This window comes from Bubalus kerabau, chromosome 2 (assembly GCF_029407905.1).
Source record: "Bubalus kerabau isolate K-KA32 ecotype Philippines breed swamp buffalo chromosome 2, PCC_UOA_SB_1v2, whole genome shotgun sequence".
In the NCBI taxonomy this organism is placed as follows: domain Eukaryota; kingdom Metazoa; phylum Chordata; class Mammalia; order Artiodactyla; family Bovidae; genus Bubalus; species Bubalus kerabau.
The window spans coordinates 24217253-24239700 of NC_073625.1; the positions used below are offsets into that span (position 1 = coordinate 24217253).

At 37.0% G+C, this 22448-nt stretch overlaps 1 protein-coding gene across 9 annotated transcripts in view; it reads left to right on the top strand.

Moving 5' to 3' along the window:
• The window catches only part of TUSC3 (tumor suppressor candidate 3), a 213681-nt gene that overhangs the window by 125974 nt on the left and 65259 nt on the right, over positions 1-22448 (top strand). The window contains exons 7-8 of one of the 9 annotated variants that reach the window (XM_055567248.1): positions 10878-11020; positions 11127-11287. The exons of 5 other annotated variants lie outside the window; for them this stretch is intronic. In XM_055567248.1, the coding sequence (XP_055423223.1) occupies positions 10878-11020; positions 11127-11145 (162 nt within the window). In that variant the 3' untranslated portion in view covers positions 11146-11287. Of the gene's footprint in view, positions 1-6295; positions 7182-10877; positions 11021-11126; positions 11288-13090; positions 15064-15753; positions 18671-22448 lie in introns of those variants that run through there. 3 more of the 9 variants (XM_055567249.1, XM_055567254.1, XM_055567253.1) reach the window with 3 other exon arrangements.

The window sequence follows — 22448 nt, forward strand, 5'->3', positions numbered from 1 at the left end:
TTATGAACTTGAATCCTGTTTACATGGCAGTCAGAAATTTAATATTTAGTAAGAAAGAGTTTATTTGTAAATCTATGTTCCATTTTTTCTCATGTTCCTCCACTATGTACATACACACATGCACGTGTGTATATATATATATATATATATATGCATATATATTTTACGGTGAGGACTGCTTTGGCATAGATTAAAAAAAATTCAGTGTACCTACCATACCAAATATACACACATAAATTATTTTTTCAACTTTGTAGACTGCTATGGCAATACTATGTAATGCCCAAAGAGGAAATAGAAACAGTTTAACGAGCATCCCAGCATTGGTAAATTTAATTTAGTTCAGAAGAGAATAAGTGGTAAATTTAATTTAGTTCAGAAGATCATTAAAAACTCAGGAAAACATTGTATTAGAATGCCAGGAACAGTCTGCCACAAAATTCAAAGTGAAATTGGCGTGCAGTTCTGTCAGTAGCAGAGCTGACTTTAGTAACCGCTACTGTCTTATTGCCTTCCCTTTCCACCGAAAATGGCCAGTGGCACATGTTACCATAGATCAGCTTTACAAAATACCATCTCTGAGGCTTAGTATTAGAGGTTACTGAAGATTATTAGCTGTTTTAAAATGTGCCTCTTTTCTCTAGCTTTTTCTTTATACAGATTTTTGAGGGAAGAATATAATGATACCCCTTATGTACTCATCACCAAGGTTAATGCCACTTCCTAACCTGTCGTGTTCCATCTATTCTCCTGCCCAGTACTCTTTACCTGCTGTAGGATTCTTTTGAAATAACTTACCAATATCATTTCATTTACACATAAGTATTTCAATAGGTATTTATAAAAAATAAGATTATCTTTAAAAATCTAATGATAGCACCACACAATCACACATAAAATGGTAATAAAGTCTTAATTTCTGAAATTCGGTTCTGAATGGAATACTGTTATTCTGTGGCAAATAATGTTACGATTTCTCTATAAAGGTATAATGTAAGCTTGTGAGGTTTATTCTTCATTGCTTACAGTACTTCACATATCTTTAATATTAAAGAAAGCTAACAAGTTATTCGTTTCTTCTTCCTAAATTGATTGTGACTTTCTTTGAACTTCTTTGTGGAACTGTAATTTAGGGATATAATTCATTTTATTTATTGTATTCTCCCTGGTGACTCAATTAGGTTTTAAGGGCTGGTTGCAGATAAGCAGAGTTGCAGTCACTGATACTACATATTATAATAACCAGTTTGGTCTCATATTGTCGCCACCATTTTCAGATATATTCTATAGGTATCTAGGATATAGAGTCAGAGTTAGACTCTAAACCAGATATGCTTTTTGTTAGATGTACTATGTATTTTCGAAATCTGTCACTACTTAGAGAAGTAATTTCAGTATCTCAACTCTTCAGAATTAGATTTTACAGAAAAAATAATGGAAGTAATTATCAAGCAATAAATTGTCCCCTTTTCTTCAAGTCTTCCTGACTGTCCTTTTTGAGAATGTGGTTGTTTTCTCTTTCCTCCCCTAAATTATCCATACTCACTGTCACCCTTTCCTATTTAAATTTTTTCTCCTTTATCACTTAAAACATGCTATATGATTTATTTATTTTGTGTTACATTTGTCTTTCTTTTGCCAGGACCCCAGTAGGATATAAGCACTTCACAAAATGATTTTTTTATATCTGTTTCAGTCCCTGATATATTCCTATTTCATAGAGAAGGGCCTGACACAAAGATTTGATCACTATGGTGTCAGTGATACTTAAAAGTATAAATTTAGGAAATCTTACATTTTTATTCCTGCCTCTTAATATTCTTCTAAAATAATATTCCTTAGGTAAAAATAAATAAGCACTGCTTTTTGTTATTGTTTATTATTGGCTAATATATCTGAAAAATAACCTCCTCATGAAATGTTTTAGCTTGTGTAGGGGAAGAAAATACAATTTCCCTCTACTGTTCTGACTCCCTCTTTGGCTGAGGTCCCTGTAATAAAAGAGAATAACAAGAGAAAACCAAATCTATTAACATGTATACCTCATGTATACATGGGAGATATTCAGAAAATTTTCCCTCTACTGTTCTGAGCCCCTCTTTGGCTGAGGTCTTTGTAATAAAATAGAATAACAAGAGAAAACCAAATCTGTTAACATGTATACCTCATGTATACATGGAAGATACTCAGGATAAAAAAAAAAGACCATCACTCAGAAGTGGCTTAGACCTCAGGCTTAAGTACCAGCTTTGGTTAATGACAGAAAGAAAAGTACTGAGGGAAAGTCAGTTATGTGGAGGTGACCAGGAAAAAGAAAGATTAAGTTTACTATGCAGATAGAATTTAGTAGGTACTTTGCAGTTGATAAGGAGCTAAAGTTGTCTCCAGGGGTTAGCCTTTGTCCTTCCTGGTAGAGAAAGGAGAAGGGACACCTTTGTAAATTTAGGTCCTGCTTTTAGGGAGATGGGAGAAGACAGAGAACTTTTCTTGTATCTGCTTTATCTCATCTCTGCTTTATCTCAGTGCCTTCAGCTTAAAATAAATTCTTAGGCCAAAGTGGCATATTAGAGTGTCATATGCTGTCATCCTTCATTCTCATTGTCATCTTCTTACCATTTCAACCTTTACTTTGATAAATCATGAAACTCCAATCCCTTTACATGTAGTTTATTGGAGTAAGCTCCAAAAAAGTTTGCACTAACAGCGACAACAGCATGGATGCCATCTATTGCTAACTGAATATATGCTGGGCACTAGACTTCACAAATGAGTCCTTTAGGCCATTAGATGCATAATGCTAAAGCACATTGATTATAGTGAAAATATCAATATATGCGGACCTAAGTTAACTCCAGTCAAGTGGGAAATCCTAAGTAGCTCTCCATTAATACTCCCATTGTAATCTTCATTTGCATCCTGAGACTCTGCTGCTTTGCAAAGAAAGAAACTCCATGTTAGTGTATTTGTACTGTCCCTTGTTCCCTATATATGTGCTGCTTTTGGTTCTTCCATTCCCGCCCGGAATTTCTATCAAAACATGCTCATCATCAACCACCACCTAATTTGCCATCCCTCTGAAATGCTTTATTTAATTACATTAGAAATTCTTTTTTCCTTTACCTACTTATAAACATGTAGTTATCCCATTTATGTATCTCTGCATTCCTTTATCATAATCCTTAAATATTTTATGTATCTTACTTAAATTAGTCAAATTCTTACCATTGAGTTTCTTTTAAGTTGTTTTTCATCTTTACACTTACATACAGCTGGTCCTCAATAAATGTTTTCTTAAAAGATTATAAAGACACTAGGAGATGTTTTCTTAAACTGGATTATCTTAATTCTTTCAATTTATTTTTTCTCACTAGTCAGAAGAGTAATAGGATCAACATGTCCCTGTTAATTTAGCATAAACCAGTTAGTAACCTTAACATGATAGGAACATTTATTTAAGGTTCAGATTAGATCAGAAAGAAATCTTCTCTATTGATGTAGACAATTTTTTATCCTGTTCCACATTGTTGTATTACTGTTTTGTAGGTAGACAATGGCATGGCCAGTAGGTAGAGGTCCTGTGATGGCCCAGAGGAACACTTTACCTTCGTATGTTAATGAAAAATACATACATTGAAAGTGCATATAACTTTTAATGTGTATATTTTAGCTTTTCAGGACCTTATCTTTTCAGCACCTTATCAAAAGTTACAGAAATGATGAGACTTATACCTATAACCAAGATATTCAAAAAGATGAATTTCGTCCCAAACTCTCCACCCTCTTCTGTTTTAAAAAATATATTTTTTCTTATATTTGAATAAAGTATTAGGATTGAAGGGGAAAAAAATCATGAAAGTCTTGGAAATATAGGAGGCTTCTTGGTACAAAATCAATTGCTTGAATGTGCTCTTGGCCAGAGACGTGGATCCAGTTTTAGACTGATGTGAGATGTTAATTACTAATCAGTGCAGACAAAGGCAGGTTTAAAGGGGCAGGTTAAAGTTGTCCCTTGGTATATAGCTCTCTACTTGTTTTAAATTTTAACATATTTTAGAAAAACATCCCTTCCTGCATTCTTGTATGCTTAATGTCAACGTATACTGAAACAAAAAACTGTGGTTTAAGTTTTATTGATCTGCATAATAATGTGTTTTCCTGTTACTGAACAAAATAGAAGATTAACTTTGCTTTATAACATCAAGTGGTTACTGGCAAAGAATTATACTTTAAACAATGCTTGTCCATTAGAATAATAATAGTGAATAGGTTTTTTTTTTAATAATACTTCAGTTCAGTCCCTCAGTCCTGTCCTACTCTTTGCGACCCCATGAATCGCAGCATGCCAGGCCTCCCTGTCCATCACCAACTCCCGGAGTTCACTCAAACTCACGTCCATCGAGTCGGTGATGCCATCCAGCCATCTCATCCTCCTTCATCCCCTTCTCCTCCTGCCCCCAATCCCTCCCAGCATCAGAGTCTTTTCCAATGAGTCAACTCTTTGCATGAGGTGGCCAGAGTACTGGAGTTTCAGCTTTAGCATCATTCCTTCCAAAGAAATCCCAGGGCTGATCTCCTTCAGAATGGACTGGTTGGATCTCCTCGCAGTCCAAGGAACTCTCAAGAATCTTCTTCAACACCACAGTTCAAATGCATCAATTCTTCGGCGCTCAGCTTTCTTCATAGTCCAACTCTCACATCCATACATGACCACTGGAAAAACCATAGCCTTGACTAGACGGACCTTTGTTGGCAAAGTAATGTCTCTGCTTTTCAATATGCTATCTAGGTTGGTCATAACTTTCCTTCCAAGGAGCAAGCATCTTTTAATTTCATGGCTGCAGTCACCATCTGCAGTGATTTTGGAGCCCCCAAAAATAAAGTCTGACACTGTTTCCACTGTTTCCCCATCTATTTCCCATGAAGTGATGAGACCAGATGCCATGATCTTCATTTTCTGAATGTTGAGCTTTAAGCCAACTTTTTCACTCTCTTCTTTCACTTTCATCAAGAGACTTTTTAGTTCCTCTTCACTTTCTGCCCTAAGGGTGGTGTCATCTGCATATCTGAGGTTACTGATATTTCTCCTGGCAATCTTGATTCCAGCTTGTGTTTCTTCCAGTCCAGTGTTTCTCATGATGTACTCTGCATAGAAGTTAAATAGGCAGGGTGACAATATACATCCTTGACGTACTCCTTTTCCTATTTGGAACCAGTCTGTTGTTCCATGTCCAGTTCTAACTGTTGCTTCCTGACGTGCATATAGGTTTCTCAAGAGGCAGGTCAGGTGGTCTGGTATTCCATCTCTTTCAGAATTTTCCACAGTTTATTATGATAGATGTGCTTAAATTTTAAGATACAACTTGAAAATTAGCACTCTCCTTCTTTGGTAATTTCTTCATATTTTAACCTATATTTCTGAAAGGAAATTACCATGTAGTATTTGCGTTTTTGAGAATAACTATAATTAGGCTATTTATTTCTTTCAGTGGTATGGAATAAAATGACAGAATGAGTATCTTATGAATATTTATATAGGAATTTTGTAATTTGGCATTAATTGTTGATGACCAGTGCACATTTAGTGGAGTAAGGTATATGAAACAGTATTTTTATTGTTTTTCATACTTGTAACATAATTGAATAACCATTTATATTTTAAAGATTTATTTTTAGGCAGGTACTACACATAAATAACAACTAATTGAATTCTAATTTTTGTTCATTTTTCCTGAATTAGTTTTTAAAATGTTTTGCTTCAACTATTTGTCTTAGATGGTTTGAGAAACTGTATTAAATTGTTTATAAAGAATTATTTCAATGTTAAAGTGAATTAACTTTGTTAATACTTTAAAATTATATTCAGAATGTCTCTATGGTTTCTAGAAATAGTTGGGGGATTTTTTTCCCCCTTTTTCTTAAGTTGGTTTCTAAATAGAATTCTGAATGATGGTGAGTTCTTTCATGCTGGACTTTTAAAATATGCTGTTTTTCCTGTGGGAGTTTTTAATGGGTTTTGGCTTTTTATATCTAGTTTGATACCTTTTAGGCATAATGCTGTGAGATCAGAGAGCAGATATTTTACAAATGAGGAAAAATAATAGTCTAAGTAATAGAAGCCAGAATTAAAATGGTAGATCTCATAATGTGATTGAGAGTCATTCGGAGACTTAAGTTGATAATAATTACAGTAAATATTTTTAAATACATATTTATAAAGTTTAGACATAAATATTATTAATAGTAGTGGGTTAGCATTTGTTCCTTGATGCTAAAATCTATTTTAAATTTTTGACAGAAATTCCAGGAAGTCTTAGGGCCCTGAGCAGTCTATGAATTCAAATTGGTACCTACTATTTTCTGCATGGAGATGGACTAATATAAATAAGGGTGAAATTTCATGAAAGCTCCATAACCTTGACAAACATAATCCTTTTAAATAAAATGACCTGGAGGCTCAGAGGTTAAAGCGTCTGCTTACAATGCGGGAGAACTGGGTCGGGAAGATCCCTGGGTCCAGAAGATCCCTTGGAGAAGCAAGTGGCAACCCACTCCAGTATTCTTGCCTGGAGAATCCCATGGACAGAGGAGTCTGGTGGGCTACGGGCCACAGGGTCGCAAAGAGTTGGACATGAATGAGCGAGCGACTTAATGCCTAATAATACCCTAGAGGTTTAAAGATACTGTTTTTCTCTATTATCTGATTCCTCTCATTATTCTTTGAAATATGAATTTTGACTTTTTCTTTCAGCTTTTGCATTTGAAGTTTCTGATCTTAAAATTATTAATAAGTTCTCATTATGAAAATCTAGAGTATTATTTAAAAAATAGGTATCAATAAATGCTACCTCTTTGTAGTTTTCATGTCAAAGAGAGAGAAAGCACGTATTTAAGCAAACTGTCTTCTTATAGGTAATAGATTAAAGAGAATGCTGTTGAAACAAACTGTAAAGTTATGAGAAATAGGAGATGCAGAACATTCAATGCCAGGCTTGTCATTCATACTATAAGCAGAGAGATTGAAAGGCCACTGAGAACTGAATGGCCTGTTCTTGCATCAATTAAATACCATATAAATACCATACAAAACCTACGCACATACACACAGTTTAACACAGAGAATGGGTCTATGTACATTCCTGAGACCACCTTACCTGTCTCTTGTGAAACCTATATGCAGGTCAAGAAGCAATAGTTAGATCCAAACATGAAACAATGGACTGGATCAAAACTGTTAAAGGAGTACGTCAAGGTTGTATATTGTCACCCTGCTTATTTAATTTATATACAGAGGACATCATGTGAAACGCTGGACCGGAAGAAGCACAAGCTGGAATCAAGATTGCCAGGATAAATATCAGTAACCTCAGATATGTAGATGACACCACCCTTATCAGAGATACCAAAGGAACATTTCATGCAAAGATGGGCTCGATAAAGGACAGAAATGGTATGGATCTAATAGAAGCAGAAGATATTAAGAAGAGGTGGCAAGAATACACAGAAGAACTGTACAAAAAAGATCTTCACAATCCAGATAATTACGATGGTGTGATCACTGACCTAGAGCCAGACATCCTGGAATGTGAAGTCAAGTGGGCCTTAGAAAGCATCACTACGAACAAAGCTAGTGGAGGTGATAGAATTCCAGTTGAGCTATTCCAAATCCTGAAAGATGATGCTGTGAAAGTGCTGCAGTCAATATGCTAGCAAATTTGGAAAAGTCAGCAGTGGCCACAGGACTGGAAAAGGTCAGTTTTCATTCCAATCCCAAAGGCAATGCCAAAGAATGCTCAAACTGCCACACAATTGCACTCATCTCACATGCTAGTAAAGTCATGCTCAAATTCTCCAAGCCAGGCTTCAGCAATATGTGAACTGTGAACTTCCTGATGTTCAAGCTGGTTTTAGAAAAGGCAGAGGAACCAGAGATCAAATTGCCAACATCCGCTGGATCATGGAAAAAGCAAGAGAGTTCCAGAAAAGCATCTATTTCTGTTTTATTGACTAGGCCAAAGCCTTTGACTGTGTGGATCACAGTAAACTGTGGAAAATTCTGAAAGAGATGGGAATACCAGACCACCTGACCTGCCTCTTGAGAAACCTGTATGCAGGTCAGGAAGCAACAGTTAGAACTGGACATGGAACAACAGACTGGTTCCAAATAGGAAAAGGAGTACGTCAAGGATGTATATTGTCACCCTGTTTATTTAACTTCTATGCAGAGTACATCATGAGAAACGCTGGACAGGAAGAAGCACAAGCTGGAATCAAGATTGCCAGGAGAAATATCAATAACCTCAGATACGCAGATGACACCACCCTTAGGGCAGAAAGTGAAGAGGAACTAAAAAGCCTCTTGATGAAAGTGAAAGTGGAGAGTGAAAAAGTTGGCTTAAAGCTCAACATTCAGAAAATGAAGATCATGGCATCTGGTCCCATCACTTCATGGGAAATAGATGGGGAAACAGTGGAAACAGTGTCAGACTTTATTTTTCTGGGCTCCAAAATCACTGCAGATGGTGACTGCAGCCATGAAATTAAAAGACGCTTACTCCTTGGAAGGAAAGTTATGACCAACCTAAATAGCATATTGAAAAGCAGAGACATTACTTTGCCGACAAAGGTTGTCTAGTCAGGGCTATGGCTTTTCCAGTGGTCATGTATGGATGTGAGAGTTGGACTGTGAAGAAGGCTGAGTGCTGAAGAACTGATGCTTTTGAACTGTGGTGTTGGAGAGGACTCTTGAGAGTCCCTTGGACTGCAAGGAGATCCAACCAGTCCATTCTGAAGGAGATCAGCCCTGGGATTTCTTTGGAAGGAATGATGCTCAAGCTGAAACTGCAGTACTTTGACCACCTCATGCGAAGAGTTGACTCATTGGAAAAGACTTTGATGCTGGGAGGGATTGGGGGCAAGAGGAGAAGGGGACGACAGAGGATGAGATGGCTGGATGGCATCACTGACTCGATGGACGTGAGTCTCAGTGAACTCCGGGAGTTGGTGATGGACAGGGAGGCCTGGCATGCTGTGATTCATGGGGTCACAACGAGTCAGACACGACTGAGCGACTGATCTGATCTGATCTATGGCAGCACGTGAAGAGAAATTAAATAGCCTCTTGATGAAGGTTAAAGAGGAGAATGAAAAATGAGGCTTTAAAACTCATAATTCAAAAACAAAGATAATGGCATCTGGTCCCATCACTTCATCACACATAGATGTGGAAACAGGGACAGAGTTTATTTTCTTCAGCTCCAAAATCACTGTTGGTGACTGCAGCCATGAAATTAAAAGATTCCTGCTCCTTGGCAGAAAAACTATGACAAACCTAGGCAGTATATTAAAAAATAGAGACATTACTTTGCCCACAAAGTTTGGTATAATCAAGGGTATGGTTTTTCCAGTAGTCATGTATGGATATGAGAGCTGGACAATAAAAAAGGCTGAGCGCCAAAGAATTGATGCTTTTGAACTGTGGTGCTAAAGAAGACTTTTGAGAGTCCCTTGGACACCAAGGAGATCAAACCAGTCAGTCCTAAAGGAAATCAACCCTGAATATTCACTGGAAGGACTGATGCTGAAGCTGAAACTCCAATACTTTGGCCACCTGATGCGAAGACCCAGCTCTTTGGAAAAGACTGTGATGCTGGGAAAGATTGAAGGCGGGAGGAGAAGGGGACAACAGTGGATGAGATAGTTGGATAGTATCACCAATTCAATGGACATGAGTTTGAGCAAACTCTGGGAGATTGTGAAGACAGGGAAGCCTGGCATGCTGCAGTTCGTGGGGTCTCAAAGAGTCAGACACGATTGAGCAACTGAACAACAGCGTTCCTGAGATGATACCATAAAGATGACAGTGAAACAGAAGTAAAGAGAGAGTTTCAGGGTTAATATGATGGCCTGATATATATCTGCCTTCTTTCTTGTTAAATACTGATAGAGATTCATCAAAATGCAAAGCTAGAAGCAGAATTACAAAGTAAAGCTAACTAAGCCCAAATCATCCCAAAGCACAGGAGATTGTTAACTATTATTATTCATATAATACTAACATTGAATTTATTGAAATGGACATTGACATATAGTTTCTTTGTGCTTCTGAATTTCCTCAGAGTTGTCTTTTAAGTTTCCATCAGTATGCTTACATCTATTTTACTTCACATGTCCTATATCTCATCTTACCAGAGGTCTGTTGTTCTTCCTCATGCTATCAGGATTGTATAGAGCTATTAGTGGGATGAGTGATGGTCGCTCAGTCGTGTCTGATTCTTTGTGACCCCATGGACTGTAGCCCACCAGGCTCCTCTCTTCATGGATTCTCCAGGCAAGAATACTGGAGTGGGTTGCCATTTCCTTCTCCAGGAGATCTTCCCAACCCAGGGATCAAACACAGGTCTCCGGCATTGCAGGCAGATTCTTTACCATCTGAGTCACTATGGAAGCCTGGGAAAGACAAGCTAAATGATAACAGATTCCATTGTTGGTCCCAAACATGAAAAACAATGGTTCTTTCTATGAAACAGCATTAAGTAATGTTTCAGAAGGATTAGCTTCATGCCTATTGTTACTTCTTTCACTTCCACAAAGTTATAAAGTATTTTTTGTTTGTTTTTAATAACTTTGGAACCCTATAACGTTAGATGAATATTACCAGGACTTCAACTTTTCCTCATTTGTAAAATTTCAACGTAGGTTTAAATGGTTTCTGTTCTGACGCCACATTAAACTCTACTGCCCTTATAGCTGTCTGGTGAAATAGTCGGGGGATGTTTGGGCTGTGGAACTATGCATCATACCACAGGGGATGAATTCCCACCCCCACCCCCTGCCTCGGGACCCTTGGTAATTTCTGGATTCCTTTTGGTTGTCACAAGGTGGGGGCATGTGCTCTCTACTGGCACCTAGTGTTCAAGGCCGGGCATGGCGCGCAGCCTCCCGCAGTGCAGCGCCTATGGCTCTCAAGGAGGAAGCACCTGGCCCGAAGGTCAGCATTGAGGAGAAGCCCTGTTTCAGAGCTGTGAGAACCTTAAATATAATTTTGTCCTTATTTTGCATCCCAGAAAACCATCCCATATAGCATTTATACCTAAAAGATGACTTTCTTTAAAATATTATTTTTTTAGAAATCGAAGTAACCCATGAGTGCATAGGATCACACTAACCGAATGTTTGGGATGGCTGTGTATATTGAATTCCGTCACTAAGTATGACTTATATGTCAGTGTTTAGGCTACAGTTGTTTCCTTTAATCTGTCTTAGTAAATAAACATGGTTTAACCTTGGACATTTTGTCTATGCTTAAAAAGAGGTGCTTACATAAGAGAGTAAAAATGACTCTCAGGCCCACAGAGTCATTTTTATGTCTTTGTCCTGAAGTGTCCAGCGAAGAGAAACAGAAGGAAAGGAAACAGGGTTGGTTTCTTCCCAAATTCTGCCTCTTACCAGCTGTGTCCTTGGGGGGAAGTTACTTGGTGACTCTTTTCTTATATAAAATGAGTCTAATACTGCTCTTCTTACCTTGTATTTGTGAGGTACAATATGACAGTAGATGTATAAGCACTTCTCAAAGTTGAAAACACTCCAGTCTTAGTTTGGATTCATCCCAAAACAGACCCCAAGACAACAACTGAGTTGAAAGTAGTTCATAGGGAGGTGAAGGAAACGCGGGAGGGGGGTGGGAAATTGAGTTCAGGAGGGGACGGCGGTCAAAAAAAGATGCTTTATCCCAGCAGTGAGCGTTGTGGGTCCTGAAGCCTAATACTGCTTGGGGGTCTCTGGGAACCAGTGCAGAACACACCCAGTGATTTTCCTGTCCAAGTGGTGAGGGGACCTAAGCTCTACACCTGCTTTTATCAGTCACTCGTTGAGTGCTGTTTCCTGGAGAAGGCATTACTTGCCCACACTGGTGGACCTCAGGTATTAAAGCCCCCCAGACACAGAAACGCAGGTGCTGCTGGGGGGAGTCAGGCTGGGTTGCCAGGTGGTGCCCTTGTAGATGGTTTGCACCACTGCTTCCAATAATGTGCTAAGTTTATTCTTTGTTAGTAGATTCCAAAGCAGAGGAGAAAATCATGAAGAGGCCTAGTTTTCAACTGGTGTTTTTCATATACCATTCTTTGGAGAAAAAAAAAAAGAACGACAAATAATAACAATGTCTCACCAATTATGGATAATTTTTAAAGTCAATGTAGTATTTGTCTTGTAGACAGTCCTCTAGGGAAAAGTGTAAAAATATATTCATACTTACAAATATCTATCAGAAATGGTTTTAGCCTATTATTTGTTCCCTTATAGAAGACTGGTTACTGATGCTGTTAAGGGGGCCTGTGTTTTGCATTGTATTGTCCGGAAGGGGACAGCATTGCAGGCTTCTCGGCCATCTACCCAACACTGCTCATTTGCCCTGGGATCAGCATATATATACTCCTTGGGAAACACTGGGCAGAGTGGTGCAGAGTTCATGGCCATCAACAGAATCAACATATAATGGGCCTGTGTCAGCTCTGAACTTCTGATTTAGCTTTAATAGTCCCGTTTTCTGACTGAACTGAGATAATTGGATCAGACAAGCTTAAAAGACCGAGGCATATGCTGTTGGGTCTGCATTTAGCTATCAGCTTAGCAAATATGTACTTGTAAGGCTGGTGACCATTCCCATTTTCATATATTAATTGTAAAATAAAACATGTCTACAGGATCTAAAAATGTTATCAGAGTTTTCACTGCATTGAACTGATGTGTAAATGAATACAAAGAATGGAAAGAAAATTAATAGTGCAGGCAGTGTGATACTATGCTGATTTGCCAGTTTGTTTTGTTTGTCATTATTAAGTTGCTATATAGTGGCCAAGTCAAGTACTAATGGTTTACTTAACAGCATGAAAGTCATCACAAAAACAGCCATTACTGTGTAGCCAAAGGGAATCTATATAACTGTATGGTTACATGGAATATTAATACAATTGCTGTTAAAACAACAACAACAAAAAAAAACAATAATCTCAAATGACATACATTCAGTAAAATAAAGCTTGTGCCTAGATGATAACTCCTACCGTAAACAAATGTACTGGTCTCTTACTTTTAGGATTTGGCTTTTAGCTGCTGCCTGAGGAATGCTATGGATTTACCATATATACTGCCAATATTTCACTGTATTAGACTTCAGTTATGAATGTAACCAAGAGCTGTGTTCTACATGCATGTGCAAAAGCATTTTGTTGCAAAAATGCATGCTATCGTTAATGATAATATAGCACCTTTTCTGTGTCTCGGGTAGTCTTAGTAGTCTCATACTTTCTCCAGTGCTGCACACACATACTCATGCCTTAGAAATTCTGCATATGCCACCTCTTTGAGGAACATATGTTTAGTCCTAAATTGAAAAATATATAGGCTTATTTAAACTAACACAGTTAATCTGATCTAGGATATTCAGTAGTTTTATTCCCATCTCTATACCACCAGCAAAGAGATTGTCAACATGTAATGACAAATTTTAAACAAAAATATCAGAAAGATAATATAAAGGTATGCAGAAAACTTACAGTACAGTTTGGAATTGCAATTCTGCCTTTTCATGTATGTACTCCTTTATTTTTCCATCCAATAAATGTTTGTTGAGGGCCCGTTAAGTGGCAGGTACTGTATTTGCCCTTGTAGTACAGCTGCATCACAGGACTGATAGACCAGTGGAGAGATGCAGCGTGAATCTAGTTTACCCCATGTCTCTGTCAGTAAAGCTTTGCATTGTATTAGAAACTGAATTGTTTTAAATTGTTGCCTCAGTTCCCTGGTTGCTGTGACCTTGCATCTTTTTTCTGACAAGCTTTGCCTTTTTATTTCTTTTAGTTTTTAACATTTTTTGTGTCTAGTTGGCTATTGGTAAAGGTCCTTGCCTTTGTCTTTGGCATCTATTGCTTCTCTCTGCTGTCTCTATACCTGGCTTTGACTTTCATCATCAAGTATGCATTCTTGATACTAAATTCACTGATCTACACCACCTTCTGAAGCCAATCCAAACTGTTCCTTTACTTTCTTTTAATTGTTGGTGCTAACAATCCTGACAATTAATTAAGAAGGGCCATGTGAGTGATTTGTGGAGAAGGCAATGGCAGCCCACTCCAGTATTCTTGCCTGGAGAATCCCATGGACAGAGGAGCCTGGCGGGCTACAGACCATGGGATCACAAGAGGCAGACACGGCTTAGCGACTAAACCACCACCACCACCACCACTGCATGATTTGTACCCTTCTGTCTATCAAAACATTTCACACATGATACAAATTAAATAAAAATAAATCTGAATAGATAAATCTTTCTTTGCAAATAGAAACTCAAGCTTATTTTCAGTTCTTCAAAAATATTAACTGTGTCTGGGAAAAGTGTAGTTTCCCTCCTAAGGTTTATTTGTACTTTGTAATTAAAACCTTTAACACATAACCAAAGGGATTATAGAACTACAAAATGAGAGTGTTTTACGATGTCAAACTTCATGTAACACTGAGAATCCAGAATAAATGTGATTTCAGAGAAAAGAGTAAAAAAGCAAAGGCAAGGAGAATTGACTCACACACAAAGAAAGGGATGTTATTTGCTGACTGGTTGGCATTATTTAAATTTTTTCCAGTTTTGGTAAATTTAGTATATTGTAAAGAATAATGTACTAAATAAATAGAACCCTGTGGTCATTAAAAAACAAGGAAATTATTCTCATACTATCAATAAAATTGAATTAAATTATATTAAACATAATTCATAATAAGCATATATATTCTAATTTGAAAAAAAGCATTTAGAGTTGTATCTCTCCAACCTCAAAATAAGACCATGTAAATTTCAGTAAATCAGAATATGTCTTATTCATTGTGTATTTTCCAGTATCATTATATTTTGATTCTCTAAAATGCCAATCAGTGATTTAAAAAGAATTAATTTTTATAAGCTTGCATGAAATTTAGTAGTCCAAAATTATTTCAGTATTCATATTCATATCACCTTTCCATATAAAGACTAGGAGCCATGAGAAAATTTGTGTAAAATTTAAGTATTAGGTTACATTAAAAGAAGTTTTAGTGTGTGTCACATATACTTACCAAAACAGAATCAAAATATACTTTGTCCCTCTTATATTAAAAAAAATGGCACAGTGCGATTTGGTCACATATGCTAAAATTTGTGAATGATTAAAAACCGTAAGAGAAGGAAACAATAGGTCTGCGTTGGAGAAATGCACCATTGTTTTGGAGACATCATGCTAAATATTTTGAAGTAACAATAAAATCATTGTCTCTCTCTCTATGTGTTCCACTTCCTGCATTCTCTCTAACTTATTTCTTCCCTCCCCCTAAATATTATTATTAAACTTCTGGTGTCATGTTAGCTAAATAGTAAAATAGCCCAAAGAATAGGACTCACATAGAAAAACCAGTCTGATGTATTTGTTAAATTCTTGTTAACAATGAAGACATTGCACATTTTCTTTTACTGTAAATATTATCATTGTGGAATGGCATTCCTCCTTTTCTATACTTGTAAAACCTGTGTTGTTTTTTTGAATGAAGTCTTTTCTTTTTATCTTGGATGAATATAGAGTTTTCCAATTCTGAATGGCCACGGTAGTTATTTGTCGTATTCATTTTTTTCAATCTTAAATATTTTTGCATAATCATGTCCACTCATAAAATGAAATTACCTTAGACACAGAATTGGAATGTTACTTATCTTTGTAATTCTTTTTTTTTTATAAGATTTATACAGACTTGAATGAATGAATAGAATGAGCCAAAGAACAATCACACAAAATGATCAAACCTGATGGATTCTGTACATTTTATTCTGTATTTGGGCTGATAAGGCTGTCTGTGTTCTAGCTATTTATAACATGTCAAAGATTTTTTTTTTGGCTTGTTCTTAGGTTACTATGAGAAAATAATGCTTTAATTTTGTTCTACTCACTCACTGAAGACCATTGACTGCATATAGTATACAAATGATTATTTATGAAATTATTTCTAGCTATATAATTATATCTAATAGTCCATTGGTAATTTACTTATATGGGTTGTAATTGTTTATTCCTTACCTTGCTAAAATTTAATCTATTTGAAAAATTTGGACTTGTCTGACTTGGATTTATTGTGTATTAAAATACAAAGTATACAGTGAAATATTACTCAGCCATAATGAAGAAAATTGAATCAATTGTACAGAGGTACATGAACCTAGAGTCTATCATAGTGAAGTAAGTCAGAAAGAGAAAAATAAATCTCGTATATTAACACATACACATGAAACCTAGAAAAATGGTACTGATGAACCTGTTTGCAGGGCAGAATACACAAATGTAGAGAACAGACTTGTGACATAGCGGGGGAACAAGAAGGTAGGACAAATGGAGAGAGTAGCACTGACGTACATACATGGCCGTGTGTAAACAGACAGCTAGAGGGCAGCTGCTGCATAACAAGGAGCTCAGCCTGCTGCTCAGTGACCACCTAGAGGTGTGGGGTGGACGCTCAAGAGGGAAGGGGTATATGCATACTTACAGCTGATTCACGTTGCTGTACAACAGAAACCAACACAACATTGTTAAGCAGTTATCCTCCAATTAAAAAAAGAACAAAAGGATTCTCACAAAAAAGTATATACCATAAAATATTTTAAAGCAATTTTTAAATATTGCTTGCCTCTACTATAACTTCTGATCTTTTATCTCTGAGTGTAACTTTTTTAAAAGACTGTGTAATTTATACTACTCTAAGCCTCATGCCTAAAATGAATTCTATAACAGATGTACTAGCAGAGTTGCTATGTTAATAATGCAAAGATGCTTTAATTCTCTCCTGAAGAAACACTTACTGTGAAAGGCAACATTTTATTTCTGCCAAGAAACAGAATTCCTGTGTCCTACATCAAATCTTGCAAGAATCCTTGAAAAGCTCTGAAAGTTAGGTAAGATAGTTTTTTCTCATTCAAAGATAAAATAGTATTTTTTTTTTACATAAAGGGAACATTATGAAATAAACAGTCACTATATTTTATCTGAAATTTGATTTGCAATCTATAAACTTATTAAATCTTTAACAATTTTAGGTTTAAAATGTAAACTGTAAATCATCAGGAATGCTTTTCCCATTATATTAAATTGTAACACACCACTGTGTTCTTTTTTTGAGGTACACACCTGTCAGGTTCAATTTAATTGGATATGCAAACTAATACCTAAGGTTTCTTCTCGTTTTCTCAAAATTATATGGTACATGTTTTTTGAAATTTTAATAATACCTAAAATGTGTAAGATAGCATATAGAATGCAATACCATTTTATTGTTCTTTAGAAGTCCTCCAACTGGTAACTTCATACAAACTATCTGAAGCCTCATTTGAAAATGAAAAAAAAAATGTCTCCATTATTATATGTGTGATAATGTCAGTTTAGTCACTCAGTTGTGTCCAAATCTTTCTGACCCCATGGATTGTGGCATGTCAGGCTTCCCTGTCCATCACCAACTCTCGGAGCCTCCTTAAACTCATGTCCATAGCATCAGTGATGCCAGCCACCCGTCTTATCCTCTGTCATCCCCTTCTCTTCCCACCTTCAATATTTCCCAGCATCAGGGTCTTTTCCAATGAGTTGGTTCTTCGCATCAGATGGCCAGAGTATTGGAGTCTGAGCTTCAACATCAGTCCTTCCAATGAATATTCAGGGCTGATTTCCTTTAGGATGGACTGGTTTGATCTCCTTGCAGTCCAAGGGACTCTCAAGAGTCTTCTCCAACTCCACAGTTCAAAAGCATCAATTCTTTGGCACTCAGCTTTCTTTACAGTCCAACTCTCACATCCATACATGACTACTGGAAAAACCACAGACCATTGTTGGCAAAGTGACGTCTCTGCTTCTTAATATGCTGTTTAAGTTGGTCCTAGTTTTTCTTTCAAGGAGCAAGTGTCTTTTAATTTCATGGCTGTAGTCACCATCTACAGTGATTTTGGAGCCCCCCCCCAAAAAAATCTCTCACTGTTTCCATTGTTTGCCCATCTATTTGCCATGAAGTGATGGGACCAGATGCCATAATCTTAGTTTTCTGACTGTTGAGTTTTAAGCCAGCTTTTTCACTCTTCTCTCTCACTTTCTTCAAGAGGCTCTCTAATACTTCGCTTTCTGCCATAAGGGTGGTGTCATCTGCATATCTGAGATTATTGATATTTCTCCCTGCAGTCTTTATTCCAGCTTGTGCTTCATCCAGCCCAGCATTTTGCATGATGTACTCTGCATAGAAGTTAAATAAGCAGGGTGACAATATACGGCCTTGATGTACTCGTACTCCTTTGCCGATTTGGAACCACTCTGTTGTTCCATCTCTGGTTCTAATTGTTGCTTCTTGGCCTGCATATAGATTTCTCAGGAGGCAGGTAAGGTGGTCTGTATTCCCATCTCTAAGAATTTCCCACAGTTTTTTGTGGTTCACACAAAGGTTTTGGTATAGTCAATAAAGCAAAAGTAGATGTTTTTCTGGAACTCTCTTGCTTTTTCGATGATCCAGTGATAATGTATGGCACCCAAATTGTTGAAACTATTACATTTCAAAATAACATTTGCTATTAGGTTGTTATAGTATCTAACACTATTTTCATATTTAAGATATTTTTTCAGTAACTTTCTATTTTTATATAAAAATGAAGTGGTTTTCAAATATTTTACTGTGATAGCCTTCATGATATTCCTAGACTGCTTATATTTAAGTTTTGATGGCCAGAAACCATTCTTTTTCTTTAGTTTGCTTATTGGTTAATATATTGAGTTCTGAAAGCATGGATCATCTTCAATATATTTTATAATAATACATTGTAAATATAAGTAACAATTATTTAACTATACTTTCTCAGTGAGTTATAATCTGTACTTCATTAACTCATTATTAAGTCATTACTAAAGACATTCTCATTTTAGAGAAAGTTTTTTGTCTTTTTTTCCAAACACTTAAGTTTGCTGTGGTTCTAGAAAATTTCAAACTTTCATAGCTCTCTTTTTCTCTCTCTTTTTTTATTTTTTGCTATTTCATTAATGCTAATAAAATTGTAGATAACCTGGATTTAAGTCTCCAACTATCAAAATCTAGAATTAATAGGAGTAGTAGTATGATCCAACATAATTTATGACTTAAAAGTGCTAATGGCAACGTAGCAAAACCTGGTACCCCAATCCCTCATGGGTCCCCATAAAAATCAATGATTGGACAGCTATCCACAAAAAAAAAAATTGCTCTGGAAGACCTAAAAAGTCCATTTGGCAAGTTTTAGCAACACAGTCGAACAAAAAACCTGCGAAAATCTCACTAGAAGGAAAACAGTTTCATTTTGCCTGCATCACTCCATCCCTCATGCTAGCATTGTTCAGCATCAGGAAGCAACTTCCCAGTTAGAAAGAATTCCTCTAACCAAAAAAGGAAAAGCAAATAGCTTCTTTATCCTTTTGAGGCCCTGTGTAATGGTCTGCTTCAACTTTACCCCACCCGTAACAACAAAGCTGAGATTTACAGAGCCAACAAAATCAAGGAGGAAAAGCAGAGGCTATTACCAGCACAAATGCAGTGCTGATGACTGCGTTTCACAGAGACCTGCTCTGAAGACAAACTCAGCAGATTTTGCCACTGACAGAGTCAATAGCCAGCACAGCCACCAGGGACTCCTTGAACATTCTGCCATCTTCCACTCCAGGGATGTTTCTGTTTGCTTACACCAGCCACCTGAGCCCCTCCCCACCCCTGCTGCAGCCCTGAAACTGCATCAGCAGTCATCACAGTCCTCTGCATCTGCACAAGGGTAGGACATCAGCGGTCTTGAGTCCCTCCCCAGCTTCCGAGGAATTTGGGAGCCATGTGGGCAGTTAGTTCAGGGCCCTGCTGTGCAAGTGCAAGCCTAGATTCCCTGCTAATTACCCCTACCACCAGGTCCAGCGACCTGAGTAGAAGCAGCACTAGGTCTAGTCCCCACCACAAACACAGACACATGCGCGCACATACGTACCTGGTGCTCTGGACCACTAGACCCAGGGTAACAGCAGATGCCATTACGCCCCACCTGTGATAACTTTTTCTGTATTAAAGTTAGTTCATGAAGTCTGGAACGGTGACTGCTTCTTAAAAATACTTAGACATCTATGCAAGTCTCCAGGAATCACAGAGAATCAAGGAAACATGACTCCACCAAAGAATACAGTAAACCTCCAGTAATTGGCCCCAAAGAAGTAATGATCCGGGAACTGCCCACAAAGAATTCAAAGCAATTGCTCTAATGATGCTCAAAGAGCTGTAAGAGAACACAGGTAGGTGATTTTGAAATACCAGGGAAATGATATAAGAACAGAATAAATTCAATAGTGAGATAGGAAACATTAAGTAAATCCAAACAGAAATGTTGGAGCTGAAGAATTCCGTAGAGAGCTTCAAAAGTAGACTTGATCAGATAGAAAAGTCAGTGATTTAGAAGACAGATCAATTTTAATCATCCGAGGAATAAAATGAATGAAAAGAAATAAAGAACTTATAGGACTGACAAACCCCATAAAGGGAAATGATGTATGCATAAGTGGAGTCCCAGAAGGAGAAGAAAGGGATAGAAAGCTTGTTTATAGAAATAATAGGGAATTCCCTGGCAGTCCAATGGTTAGGACTCTATACTTTCACTGCCAGGGGTCCGGGTTCAATCCCTGATGGGGCAACTAATATCCCACAAGCCACATGGCATGGCCAAAAGAAAAAAGAAATAATGGCTTAGAACTTCCCAAGTATGGAGTGATTTGGACATTCCAAGTTCTGCAGTTAATAGGTAAACCCAAAATTTCAGTTAAAAATATTTTGTCTAAGATGCATTGTAACAAAATTACTGAAATCAAAGAAACAATTTTATAAGTAGTAAGAGAAAAATTTTCTTATACATGGTAATCCCCAGAAGACTATCAGAGATTTGTCAGCAAAGACCTTGCAGTCCAGGAGAGAAAAGGGTGTTATATTCAACGTGCAGAAGAAAGAAACTGCCAAACAATAATACTTTACCCACCAAAGTCATCCTTCATAAATAAAGGCAAGATGAAGACTTCTTTTAACAATTAAGGGATTTCATCATCACTAGACCTATCTTGCATCCCACTCCAGTACTTTTGCCTGGAAAATCCCGTGGATGGAGGAGCCTGGTAGGCTGCAGTCCATGGGGTCACTAAGAGTCGGACACAACTGAGCGACTTCCCTTTCGCTTTTCACTTTCATGCATTGGAGAAGGAAATGGCAACCCACTCCAGTGTTCTTGCCTGGAGAGTCCCAGGGACCAGGGAGCCTGGTGGGCTGCCGTCTCTGGGGTCACACAGAGTCGGACACGACTGAAGTGACTTAGCAGTAGCAGCAGCAGTAAACCTATCTTAGAGAAATACTGAGAGGAGTTCTTCAAACTTTACCAAAACAACAGTAATTAGTAACAAGAAAGCATATGAAAATGTACAACACACTGAAAAAATCAACATATAATCAGATTCAGAATACTCTGAATATTGTAATATGATGTGTTAAATACTTAATTCTAGTATAAAGGTTAAAGGGCAAAAGTATTAAAATAGCTATAGCTTCAACAATTTATTAAGGTATAAACAATATAAAAGATGCAAATGGCAACATCAAAAACATAAAAGGAGGAGTAAAATATTAGAGTTTTTGTCTGTGATCAAAGCAAAATTGCCATCGTTGTAAAATGCACCTTTATATATTTTTATACATGCTTCATGGTAAACAAAATCTACAATAGATTTACAAAAGTTAAAGAGAAGGAAGACAAAACTTATCACAATGGAAAATTATCGATTCAGAAAGGAAGGCAATTCTCAAGAGAAAAGAGGAAACAACAAAACAGCCATAAAACAACTGATAAGATAGCCTTAGTGAGTTCTTACCTATCAGTAATTACTTTTAATATCACTGTATTGAACTCTTTAAAAGCTTATTGTGGCTGGATGGATAAAATTAAACACCAACTGTATACTGCCTACAAAAGATGCACTTCAGCTTTAAGGACAGAGGCTAAAAAAAAACCAAAGGGATGGAAAAAGATACAACATGAAATTAGAAAGCAAAAGAGAACAGGGGTAGTTATAGCTGTATCAGACAAAATAGATTTGAAGCCAAAAGCAGTATTAAGAGAAAAGGATCATTTTATAATGATAAAGGGGATCATTAAGCTTACTGTTATTTTAAACAACATATTAGTAAACAGATCTAAAGAAAGAAGCAGACAAAAATAGAATTATAATAGGGGAATTGAGTGCCCCACTTTCAACAGTGGATAGATCATGCAGACAGAAAATCAGTAAGGGAACGTTGGACCTTAGCCTAATGCATTTAGGCAAAAAGATCTAACAGCTGCATATATTATAGAACATTCCACCCAAAAGCAGTAG